Source organism: Monodon monoceros, unplaced genomic scaffold (assembly GCF_005190385.1).
Source record: "Monodon monoceros isolate NGI ecotype Baffin Bay Population unplaced genomic scaffold, NGI_Narwhal_1 Super_Scaffold_12, whole genome shotgun sequence".
Classification (NCBI taxonomy): Eukaryota; Metazoa; Chordata; class Mammalia; order Artiodactyla; family Monodontidae; genus Monodon; species Monodon monoceros.
Window position 1 is genome coordinate 26,935,418 of NW_021703768.1, and position 12,776 is coordinate 26,948,193.

A 12,776-nucleotide genomic window follows, 5' to 3' on the forward strand; every position below is an offset into this window, starting at 1 on the left:
CCCCCCCCGGGACAGCCAGATCCCTGCCACCAGTGGGGGCCTCCTCGAGGCCAGGGCGTCCAGAGGCAGTGTTCTCAGCCTGGTTAATGGACAGGGCGTGTATAGCGTAAAGCCCCTGCTGGAGACTTCGAGGAACCTTCCAACCACAGACGAAGGGGATGTCCTGTCAGTGCAGGAAACAAGCTGCCTACTCACAGACAAAATCAGAGTCACCAGGAGATATTACTACTCTGAGCAGAACTGGCCCCATGAATCTACCTCATTTTTCTCTGTGAAGCAGAGGATCAAGTCTTTTGAGAACCTGGCCAATTCTGACCGGCCCACGGCCAAGTCCGGGGCCTCCCCGTTTCTGTCGGTAAGCTCCAAGCCTCCCATTGTGAGGCGATCTTCAGGCAGCGTGGCTTCCGGGAACCTCGGCCACTCCAGTGACGCAGCAGCGAGGTCGCTGAGACGCAGCCTGAGTTCCTGCAGTGAAAGCCAAGGTGAAGGCAGCACCCTCATCCCCCCGATGACCAAGTCCCCGTCCAGCACGACTCTGACAGCCTCCCGGCAGAGCCCGGGGGAGGCTGCTAACAAGGGCGCTGACTCAGACCCGAAGCGATCACTTGGTCCTTCGGGAATCCCCACCCCAACGGTGACCCCAGCCTCTCCCGCCAAGAGAAACAAATGCTCGGTGCGTCACACCCAGGCCTCACCTTTGTCCCGCTCGAAGCTCCAGGAGCTGAGAGCCCTGAGCATGCCTGACCTCGACAAGCTCTGCAGCGAGGACTTCTCGGCCGGGCCGACTGCTGTGCTCTTCAAAACCGAGCTGGAAATCGTCCCCCGGAGGTCACTTGGCTCCCCTGCTGGAGGCCTCCACGGCTCCACTGCCCTTTCATGGCCCGTGAAGGGGGCGGACAGGGCCTGTCCAGGGGGAAGCAGCCCTAAAGCCACTGAGCCTGGGGCACCCAGTTCAGCCCGCGATGTGGGTGAGACCACCCAGGATCTGCCTTCCGGAAAAAGTTGGTCAGTTAAGTAAGTATCCACCCCTGCCCTTTTATGTAATTAAACTTTTTTTTTGATGGACTGGTTTTAGATTTATAGAAAAGTTGCAAAGATAGTGCAGACTTCCCCTGTACCCGTTACCCAGCTGCTTCTGATGTTAACGTCATACGTAACCACGGTCCGTTTGTCAAAAGTAAGAAGTTAACATTGGAACAACACTATTAGCTAAACAACAGACTTTATTCAGATTTCACTGAATAAATTCCACTAACGTCCCTTTTCTATTCCAGCCTCCAATTTTGGTTTTAATATCATTATTGGGAAAATACAGTGCCTGCAGGGAAAAGTGTTTGCCAAAATATTGCTCTAAAAAGAGGCTTCTATAGGCTAGGGCACTTATACAAAAGTGGAGAGAGAGAGAGATAGAGAGAGAGAGAGAGAGAGAGAGATGGTTGGACAGGGAAAGCCGACGCTCAGGGGAGAATCGGGGCCTTTGAGGGTGACTGGAGTCAAACGGGAAATTTCTAATATGTTTTAAAATATTTCGCTGGAGCCTACAGAATATTTAATATGTCTGAAATTATCTGTTAAACTCTGGCATTGGTCTCCTAACATCTTGGAGGGATCCCAAAATCCATAGGAATTCCCACTGCTATCAGCAGTGAATGAAATTCCTGTTCAACATTCAGAATTCTTCAAGCAGTTTGGAGTGGGAGTTACGACCAAAAGAGAGGGTGAAAATCAGAAAATACCTGCAATATGGTAGAAAGATCATTCTAAATGCATCCTAGCAAAATGGAGAAACTGCTTTTTTCTTTAATGTTCTTCAAATATATATTATTTAGTTTGCATCAACTCCTGGTCTCAGCGGGGGATCAGCAAAGACTGCAGTCTGTTCTGTCATCAGCGGGGTCAAAATCTACTGTCCTAGCTCTCATTCAGGAAGCGAAAGCACAATCAGAGGTGAGTGAAATACAGAAAACACAGGAAGAGGGGACCGCTGCCACCTCGGTGCTCAGGGGTGTGCCACGGGCTCAGAGGGCCCGGGAGGGCCCTTCTCCGAGGGCTGTGTAGCGAGTCCTACAGCTCAGCCTGACTTCTGTCTCACTTGCTTGTAGCTTGCTTGTCTTGAATTTTTAGGTGCCAGATTGGTGTTTTAATTCCTCAGCAGCGAGTTACCATCTTCCCTACCCACCCCCCGCACCTGGAGTTTGTCTGCAGTGAGTCCTCCGGATAGGACGAGGCATCCTGGAACTGTCAGGGAAGGGCACAAGTACCAAGTACCTTTGTCCACCTAACTGGACATAAACTACCTGTCAAGGGAGCCACCTGCTGGGGAAATGAGACTTAACGGCTGTGTAGCCCTACCCCAGCCCTAAGTGTAAGAGCTTCAAAGAAGCTGACTAGTCATTACAAGTAAAATTTTTCAGTAAATTGGATGTGACAGTAAACAACAACAAAAGAAACCATGGTCCATATCTAACCCTGAAGCACATTAATTTCTCAGAACTGTTCACTGAGATTTGAACCTTAATATATGAATATTTTCTGTCCAGAGAAGAAAAGCAAACATGAACAGTTCTTCTTGAGTGGTAATGTACCTGGGTCACAGATATCACCCGAGAACACTGTTCCAGAAATTCTAATATTATCCAGAAGGGCTGTGACATTGGCATCTAATACGGGATGAGCCAGAATGGAGAGGAGATGGGATGGAATAGAGACCAGTTCCTTTTAGCTTCCACTGCCTTTGGATTCTCGGCCCCTGGTTTGGGTCTGTGAAGTTAGGAAACAGCTTGAGACATACTGCGTTTTTTACTTTCAGGACAAAGCATGAAAACCTTTCTGTTACAAAGCATGAAAACCTTACTCTGGGATTTTGAGTCAAGGTGGCTCAGTGGGTTCACACTTTGCCAGGCTCTTTGCTCCAGACATTTTACAGTGTTAGACATGAGGTGAAAACCAAAAAGTCTCAATCAGCCTCACAAGGGAGAGGCACACTGTCAGGGACCACAGACAAAGCGGAGACTTTTTGTGTGCACAGGGCGCTGAGCGCCACCCTGCGGTCATCTTCTGGGCCTCCCTCACCCCCTCAACCTGGTTCCATATTCACCACCAGCAGGTGTTGAAGATTATTCCTACTTTGATCAGAATGCAGCTTTCTTTTATCTTTTTCTTATTGTCTTCAGTTAATTTCAGAGAGGAGCTGTGAGTAGAGATCTCTCTCTGCCATATTCAGAACTTTCCTGCCTGGCTTTTTTCCAAAGAGTATGGTCTGTAGGTGTTGAAAATGACCCTGCACACAGTGACTTCCTGTGACCTCTGGAGGTGCTGTGAGAGATTAGTCAGGAAACAGCCCTGGTCTTCTGACTTCAACACGCCCAAACCTTGGAGAGCTCTTGAGGTGCTTTTAGCTTCCCTGATGCTGTGCTAATTAAGTTTCTCAAAGAGGCAACACTTGCCCTAGCAATCAGCCTCTAGCAGACTTGTATCCTCAAACACAACTGGAAAAAGGATTTGAATAAATTAGAATTTTGGTGATATGTCCTAGAATGCAGTAGAGTCTCATTTTCAAATACTGTCTTTGCTCCAATAAGGCATTTAAATATCTGAGAAGTATTTCTTTCAGCATCAAACTTCCCAGAAGCTACAGAGAGATCATTTCCCAGACCACATGTTCCTGTTTTTGTGAGAAAGCGTAGTCATCATTCTTCTCTCCAGTGAACAGTGTCTGAGCATGTATATACTTGGACTTGCCCATGAAGTCAAAATCCCAGCCCCCCAAAGTTCTGCAGGATATTCTAGTGTTAGCACATGGAGCTTTGGTTTGAGTGAACTTCTTTAGAGGTGTGAAATGCTTGGGATTACTCTTTAGGACTTAATAGGACTAAACATTGTTTATTTTAAATATTGGTTTATTTCCCCAGCACAATACAGAGGTGGTTTTCTCTTCCAACATTTTCACTTTCTCTCTCTGTCAGAGCAATCCTGGAGGGTTATTATTAGATTCTTTTTCTGTCACCATGTCTGAGAACACCTTGAATTGATGGATTATAAATCACTTCATGGGAAACCTAGCAATGCAGGTCTTTAAAATGAGGCTGAATCTTATCTAGCAGGTGTGTGAAGGAAGTCCAAATTCAGAATAATTAGCCCAGGTAATTTTTTTTAATTCTAAAATCTTTTTAAGCATTTAGTTAAATGCTTTTATTCCAAGCATCAATCTTTTGATTGATGCTTGGAACACAGGACAGTCTTTTGTTACTTACTAAGAATGTTCTAGTCTCAATATAAGTTGACACATTGTTTTAATGTACTGTCTATTTTTCAGCATACTTTGTGTTTTATGACGACCAGTTCATTAATTGCACCGAAAATCCAATAAGCTGAACATGGTGGAAGGGGGGACGTAAAACTTACGGCCTCAATGTGCTCTTGTCCTGTCTCTTGGCACCTATACTTCTCTCTCCTGCTGACAACATGGGCTTTGCTCAATTGTAGACTTAGAAAATTGTAAAGAAGTCCCTTCATGATTGAATTATGTGCTATGATCAGATTTGGGAACACACAGTCTGGTGCCGAGAATGACTTCTAAAGTGTCCCGTGTGCCTGCCACTATCCTGGTTCATATGACCTTCTTGGTGGTTCTAGAGCTACAGGATGGACCCTCAAAACTCCACATAAGCACCACCCAGGAGGAATGCAGGATATTCATGATGGCCCCTCTGCTTCCAGTATTGTGTGGAAGTGCCTAAGGAACCACTGGGGTTAGTGGTGACAAGCTCTGCAATACTGTGGGAGGATTGACATCAGAACTTCCTTACTCTGGCACAAGGAATATACTTGTTTCTGTTTCTTTTCACTAGAATAAAGAAGATATTTACTTCATAGTCTTGAATAAAAAAGAAGGCTCAGGTCTGGGATTCAGTGTGACAGGAGGGACAGATGTGGAGCCAAAATCAATTGTGGTAAGTGACAATGTCGAGATGCTGTCGGAAGAGTCACTCCTGAAGCAGCCTCAGAATTTGATCAGGACAGAATTCATGTCAGTGGGTTCAAAGAACGCTGGTGTCTGTTCCCTGCCACCAAAACAAAAATAGAAAAGTGGGGAAAAAACTAGTACATAACGTTATCATTGACAAAGAGACACAGTGTGTGTTTTTTTTTTAACATCTTTATTGGGGTATAATTGCTTTACAATGGTGTGTTAGTTTCTGCTTTATAACAAAGTGAATCAGCTATGCATATACATATATCCCCATATCTCCCTCCTCTTGCATCTCTCTCCCACCCTCCCTATCCCACCCCTCTTAGGTGGTCACAAAGCACCGAGCTGATGTCCCTGTGCTATGTGGCTGTTTCCTACTAGCTATTTATTTTACATTTGGTAGTGTATACGTGTCCATGCTACTCTCTCACTTCATCCCAGCTTACCCTTCCCCCTCCCCGTGTCCTCAAGTCCATTTTCTAGTAGGTCTACACCTTTATTCCCGTCCTGCCCCTAGGTTCTTCATGACCTTTTTTTTTTAGATTCCATATATATGTGTCAGCATACGGTATTTGCTTTTCTCTTTCTGACTTACTTCACTCTGTATGACAGACTCTAGGTCCATCCACCTCACTACAAATAACTCAATTTCGTTTCTTTTCATGGCTGAGTAATATTCCATTGCATATATGAGCCACATCTTCTTTATCCATTCATCTGCTGATGGACACTTAGGTTGCTTCCATGTCCTGGCTATTGTAAATAGAGCTGCAATGAACATTGTGGTACGTGACTCTTTTTGAATTGTGGTTTTCTCAGGATACATGCCCAGTAGTGGGACTGCTCAGTCATATGGTAGTTCTATTTTTAGTTCTTTAAGGAACCTCCATACTGTTCTCCATAGTGGCTGTATCAATTTGCATTCCCACCAACAGTGCAAGAGGGTTCCCTTTTCTCCACACCCTCTCCAGCATTGATTGTTTGTAGATTTTTTGATGATGGCCATTCTGACTGGTGTGAGATGATACCTCATCGTGGTTTTGATTTGCATTAAGAGACTCACTTTTAACACATAGCGAGTGACCTTTAAGATGATACATATAAACACAGTTGCCTATATCCTCATAGTCAACTAAACATTTTATTGGTTTAAGCATTGGAAGGACATTAGAACTAACGGACCAAAACTTGCATTTGCTTATAAATCACTTCTTTCTCAAGATCAAAAACTTAAAATTTTATATCACTCAAAGGCCTTTGAAATCACTAGGGAGGCCACCTTCCTTGGATGAAACCAGGTCCTGTTCATCTTTCTACTCTTATGGCCCCGTGGAGTGCCAGACACATTTGAGATGCTAGGAAGAATAGAGTAAAAATGTGTTGAGGTGCTGGTACTGACATTTTTAATCCCATTCCTCACATGGAATGTTTTGTTTTTTTGCGGTACGCGGGCCTCTCACTGTTGTGGCCTCTCCCGTTGCGGAGCACAGGCTCCGGACGCACAGGCTCAGAGGCCATGGCTCACGGGCCCAGCCACTCCGCGGCATGTGGGATCTTCCCGGACCGGGGCACGAACCCGTGTCCCCTGCATCGGCAGGCAGACTCTCAACCAGTGCGCCACCAGGGAAGGCCACACGGAATGTTTTTGATAAACCAAGTGTGTGTATGATTTAGAAAACTTGCCATTAGATAGTTCCTTTACTACAAATTTGTCCTTTTGCTTTTACTGGAGGTCATAAATGAACTTGGCTTTTGTCCTCTCCTGTCCCAGATCCACAGGGTGTTTTCTCAGGGGGCAGCTTCTCAGGAAGGGACCATGAGCCGAGGGGATTTCCTTCTGTCAGTCAACGGCGCCTCATTGGCTGGCTTAGCCCACGGGGATGTCCTGAGGGTTCTGCACCAGGCACAGCTGTACAGAGATGTCCTCGTGGTCATCAAGAAAGGGAGTGACCGGCCCAGGCCCTCCATCAGGCAGGAGCCTCCCATGGCCAATGGGAAGGGCTTGCTGTCCAGAAAGCCCAGCCCCCTGGAGCCTGGAACAGGTAAGGTACCAGCAGGGGCCTGAGCTATTTGTAATGACTTTACTGAGAATGGCACTGATTCCATGGAACAAATGAGAAACTCTTCTTGTCCAGATGCGTCCACGAGTGTTGGGGGTGTTCTCAGTCTTCCCTCTGCTCCGTCGTCTTGCTCTCATTCTTCTAGAAAGCTAAAGCCCTTCCCAGTACAGGGAAATACCTTATTTATCAGACCTTGTCATGCTCACCTTTGCCCTTGCACTGTCTCAACTGTTTGGTGGTTTGTTTTTTTTTTCTTTTTTCTTTTTTTTTTTTTGGGCCACGCGGCTTGTGGGATCTTAGTTCCCCGACCAGGGGTTGAACCCAGGCCCTGGCAGTGAAAGCGCTGAGTCTTAACCACAGCACCGCCAGGGAATTCCCTCTTTGGTGTATTTTCGGTGGGATCCTGGAAACGTAACCTGTCAAAGGAAACCACTGGGCACTTAGTCCTAACAGCTTTCAGAGTTTTTAAGGCTCAGGAACTCAGATATGGAAGACTATCCCGAAATTGATAATCATTAAGTGTTCCTGTGGCACCTTCAGGGCATCTGGCCTTGAACCAACCTCTACAAAGTTATCAGATTGCAAAGCACATTCGGGGCTTAAACTTATTTCTTCGTATTTCTATTCCTTAAGATCCCCCTGCCCGGGGCTCTAGCAGATCCTACGCGATTATGCCTTAACATGCACTGAAAGCAGCCCACTTGGGGCTTGGTGCAGTAGGCTTGATGTTAGAGGCACCTGGGAAGCTTTTAAAAATCCTGATCCCCAGGAAATCCTCCAGCTCAATTAAGTCAAACTCTGAGGGGTGTGGGTGGTTGGGATGGGGGGACCAGCATCCATGTCTTCTTAAGGTTCCCCATTCAAAGGCAGTGATTCTGGCTTGGCCTCAACCCCAAGTGGACAGTTTAATCTGTTTGTGGTCCTTCCCCTGCCTCCCAAGCAATTAAGTGCCCTTTCCACTCGACTCAGACATCCTTCACTGATACAGCAAGCAAGTAAGGGAAACAAAAGGCAAGTTTAAAATCCCTACGCAGACGCCCAAGATAGACCCCAGCCCAGCCTCTCCACACTAGCACACACAGTAGGCACAGGCTGGTTGCTATGAAGCAGGCATCACCAAGGAAACGCTCTTCCCACAGTGGAGCCGGGAGATGGCAATGAAGGCAGCTAGTGTGTGATGCAGCCAGCCAGCCAGAGGCAGGGGTACCCCTCACAGGAGCAGAAGGGGAAGGAAGGAAGCTCCATGTCTCATGTGAGGCCTGGCATTTGGGTGTTGCAGGTTGTCAGTACCAGGCTGTGATGCTCTGCTGTCGTCGGCTGCCAAGGTTGGCAGGAAATCAAATCTGATTCCCCAAGCGCGACTTCAGTCTTCACTGAGATGTGCACCGACTATCTGGGGGTGACAAGAGCAGTTTGGCTTCTGGGGATTTCTGCTTGGGCATAAATGCCTTCTCTGTGCTTGCAGAAAGTGCTTAGGGGGGCAAGGGACAGCAGGAACACAGCTCTAGATTTGGGAGAGTAACCCTAAAGTTGGTCTCAGATGTCGTTATCAGCACTTCAAGGTAGACGGGACTCGAGGGTGCCGGGGGAACACACTTGGGGGCACCGGGCAGGAGGGGCTGCGGTTCCCTGTCATCATCATCCTTACGAACACTGTCGCTGCAGGGAGAAGCACAGGTGCACACGAGGCTCTGTGTGTTGAAGTGCTGAAGACCTCGGCTGGGCTGGGACTGAGTCTGGATGGAGGGAAATCGTCTATGTCTGGAGATGGGCCCCTGTTCATTAAAAGAGTGTACAAAGGTAATGTTTTAGAAACCCCAATCTGCTGCCTAGTACCAGTTTTCTCTCTGTGTATGTCAGTGCCTTCCATTTGGAAATCAAATTTGTTTTAAAAATTCTGAAATGTGTTTAATGCTCTGTGACATACAGGGTTTACTGTGTGTCAGCCCTGTTGTGAGCATTTTACACGTTTTAACGCATGTCATCCACATGACAGTTCTATAGGATGGGTACTGTTATTATCATCCCTGTCTTACAAGAGAAGAAACTGAGCCACAGGGGAGTTATGCAGGCACCTAAGGTCACACAGATTAAGTGGCAGAATCAGGCTTGAACCCAGGCTCCAGAGACTGCCCCCAACCTCAGGTACTGTATCCCCTAACTCCATGCTCCTGTCTTCGTGTTCTTACTTACGATTAGCTGTTATGGATGTGAACACAGCAAGCTAAGTAATGCCATCAGAATTGCCAGTCAGGGGTACTTAACATTGGTCAAGGTCATATTCACTTAAAATTGCAAATACTGGATTTCAAGAAAGTAATATGGGAGCAGTAGATACACTGAAATAGTTGGTAGATATGAGGTCTCTTCATGAACTTAAATAATGCATTTTATGATCTTGGACCGTTCTCAAAATTATCTCTTCAGGTCCCTAAGCTGAGCAATTATATTATACTAATGATATATTTATATATATACATACATGCTGATTATCCTATTATATGTAATATTTTATTATGCTATAATATTGTTTCATATATTCAATATATATTTATAATATTGTTAGTATTAAAACATATACATATATACTGATATTGTTAATATAATTCAGCTGAGGAGATTTTTGGGAACTGTCCAATATCATAAAATGAATTATTCAAGTGTATAAAGAGATTTCGTATCTGCCAACTAGTCCAATGATATCTACGGCTCCCGTCTACTTTCTTCCAGTCTAGCACACACTCTAACTGTAAATGGGTGGCAGCCAGAAACAGGCTGTTTGCTCACGATCCCTGGGGCAAGCAGAGGACAGGCACAAATCAGGAGCCAGGCCTCTGCTGTGTGTGATATCTAGACTCATGGTACCAGGGTAAAGGGAAAACCCTATACATGTTAACTGGACAGCAGTAGAACACAGAAAGCCAAGTTAAGGCAAGCATGAAACTGTTTGACTATAAGAGCACTCTTAAGAGCTCTAAAACAAAGTGTACAAAGTACATGAGGAAATTGCCAACAGACACAGTAAACAAGAAAGTCCATTAAAAAATTAAGGCAGGAATATTAGCCATGAAACAAGACAAGAGGGTATTCAAAAGAAACAGGCAGATATGTTAAAACAGACACACACAGAGAAGCCATTGGCAAAAAGGCAGTCAAATATATTTTTAAATTAATAAATAGAATTAAAAAGTATACTAAATCCTTACAAAGAGAGAATTTATAAAAATCAAGAAAGAAGAAACCATAAAAACTGCAGCACAAGGGAAAAAAGAGATAAAAATTACAAAAGGGTGATGAGCAATGAGGAGGACATACTGAGGAGTGCCAGAAAAAGAAAGAAAAAAAAAGAACGCGAGAAAGGAACTATTTGGAGAAGTCATGACTATTGAGAAACAATAGGAGTATTCAGGCTGAAAATTCTCATCAAGTGCAAAACAGGATGAATTTTATAGAAACCCAAACCTTGATGTATCACAATCAAGTTTCAAAATATAAAGAACTTAAAAAGCACACAGAAAATGTGCAGCTTGCTCACAAAGGCAGTACAATCAGACTGGCAGCATGAATGCCGGGAAACGGAATAACCTTCAGAGGACTGAGCCTACGACAGCAAGATGGAGGTGTTTAGGACACACAGTGAAAGGTGCCAGAGTCACCGCCACTGTGATCAGTCACAGGACACGCAGCCTCTGCAGGCCAAGAAGCTCACAGCTTAAAAAGGATTTTCTGGCCTGTGAGCCAAACAAACAAACCAGAAACTGAAGGTGGCTAAAGCAGCAGCCCAGGTGGAGACTGGGAGGCCAGGCCCGGAATCCCATGGAATCTGCAGCACTGAAGTGGAGAAGCAGCCCCAAGGGAGATAAGCATCCCCCAGATCTCCTTCCAGCAGAGCAAGGACAATGTCCTGGGTAACTTCCTCGCCTTTGTCTCTAGCATCTGGCTAGAAATCCATGAAACTATATAAATGGATAGAGAGGAAGAATTGCTACGGAGAAGCACCTGTTCCACAGAGGAGCATTTCCAGTGCCCTTGTGTGCAGGCCTGCAGATTTACTCTTCGGAAAAGGCATTCAAGGCTTTCTGAATATTATACAGATCCCTCCCCTTCACTCTTTTTGGAGACTGGTAAATCTACTTTCTTTGTAGAGGCTTAGAGCTCTGCCCAAAGATTTCATCATCTTACTTTATTTCATACTTACAAATTTAAGTACAGGTACAGGTTTTCTGTTTATCTTGGTTTCCTGTGCCTTTTAGCTCAAACACCAAAAGCAGTATAGCAATCTTCAATTTCTGCATCAATCTAATACAAAAAAATTCTTTGAATAATAAGTGAATTAAATATATTTCCCTAAAGCTATCTGGAAGGTCAGGGATTTTACTGATGAAAAATGAAGTAGACAGTTATTTGTAAACTCTTGTGTGAAGCGGCAGCCATCCAGGTAGAACAGTGAGTGTCACTACTAATATCTGGGCTGCTTTTTAAAAAAAATTTTTAACACTTTAAAAATGTTTTGGTTTTTATTTTATTTTTTTTACTATGTTTGGGCTGCTTTTAAGATGTTTTTGTATTCAACATTTTACCAAGAATATCAGTTAATACAATAAGACAAGAAAAAGACAAGAGGTATAAAGATTGGAAATATAGGAGTACAATTCATCATTATTGGCAAATTCTATGTTCTTCCTGACTGAAAAAATCTAAGAGAATCAAATGTGAAGCCAATATAAATAGCTCACCAAGATCGCTGAATTCACAATCAACATACAAAAAAAAAAAAAAAAAGTCAATAGAATTTCCTATATATCAGCAATAACCATTATTTTAAAACCCTATAGGGAGGATCCTATAACACAATACACATCATGAAAGAATATATATATATATATATATATATATATATATGTAAAATGTTTAACTTCTATATGGCAAAAAATTTCACAAAAACACATCGTGAAAGAATACATATGTAAAATGTTTAACTTCTGTATGGCAAAAAATTATATCATAAACAAATAAAATCGAAGTGACTGACTAGAAGATATTTACAATGTATTTAATCAACAAAAGGCTAATTCCAGGATATATAAAGAACTATAATTCAGTAAGAAAAATACATGGGACTTCCCTGGCGGTCCAGTGGTTAGGGCTCCACGCTTCCACTGCAGGGGGCACGGGTTCAATCCCTGGTCAGTGAACTAAGATCCCACAAGCCACACAGCATGGCTGAGAAAAAAAGAAAAATACTAAATAAAGAGAAAATCTGGGTAAAGGAAATGAATAGAAAATAGAAAAAGTTAAAACCTAAATGGTCAAGAAATATAGGGAAGGTCACTCAAACTTATATTAGTTATTGGGTGAAAATTATAACTGTTAGGAATCATCTTTTTAAAATCAGGTTGGCCATAAATAAGAAATCTCATAATATGATGTGTTGGCAAGATGTAGGGAAAGAACACTCATACTTTCTGGCAGAAGTATAAACAATGGTTCCTCTCTCTGGGGAAGAATTTGGCAGTGCTTGCTAAAATGGAAGCCATAAAACAGTTTAAATTTCTATCTGTAGCAAAATGATGAGTAAAATGTATCACATCCATAAAAGGGAAAACTATATAGCAATTCAAGAAGCAAGTTAGAGCTATATCCATTAACCGGGACCAGTTCAAAAACAGGGCTGAACGGGGGAAAAAAGGCTAAACGCAGATTCAGTACTGTATGATACCAATTCACAGTAACGACCGTAAGGA

The 12,776-nt window shown here is 43.9% G+C and overlaps 2 protein-coding genes across 5 annotated transcripts in view; one reads left to right on the forward strand and one right to left on the reverse strand.

Annotated features, from left to right (window-relative positions):
- Positions 1–12,776, forward strand: part of PDZD2 (PDZ domain containing 2) — a 236,946-nt gene that overhangs the window by 221,584 nt on the left and 2,586 nt on the right. Inside the window, 5 exon segments of the mRNA XM_029215898.1 lie at positions 2–1,014; positions 1,830–1,947; positions 4,851–4,952; positions 6,744–7,014; positions 8,698–8,832. Of these exon segments, the coding sequence (XP_029071731.1) occupies positions 2–1,014; positions 1,830–1,947; positions 4,851–4,952; positions 6,744–7,014; positions 8,698–8,832 (1,639 nt within the window).
- GOLPH3 (golgi phosphoprotein 3) overlaps positions 7,064–12,776 on the reverse strand; it is a 73,793-nt gene continuing 68,080 nt past the window's right edge. For 3 of the 4 annotated variants that reach the window (XR_003792569.1, XR_003792568.1, XR_003792567.1), the window contains one exon: positions 7,262–8,807. The gene's annotated coding sequence lies outside the window, so the exon portion shown is untranslated. Of the gene's footprint in view, positions 8,808–12,776 lie in introns of all 4 variants that reach the window. The other variant, XR_003792571.1, reaches the window with a different exon arrangement.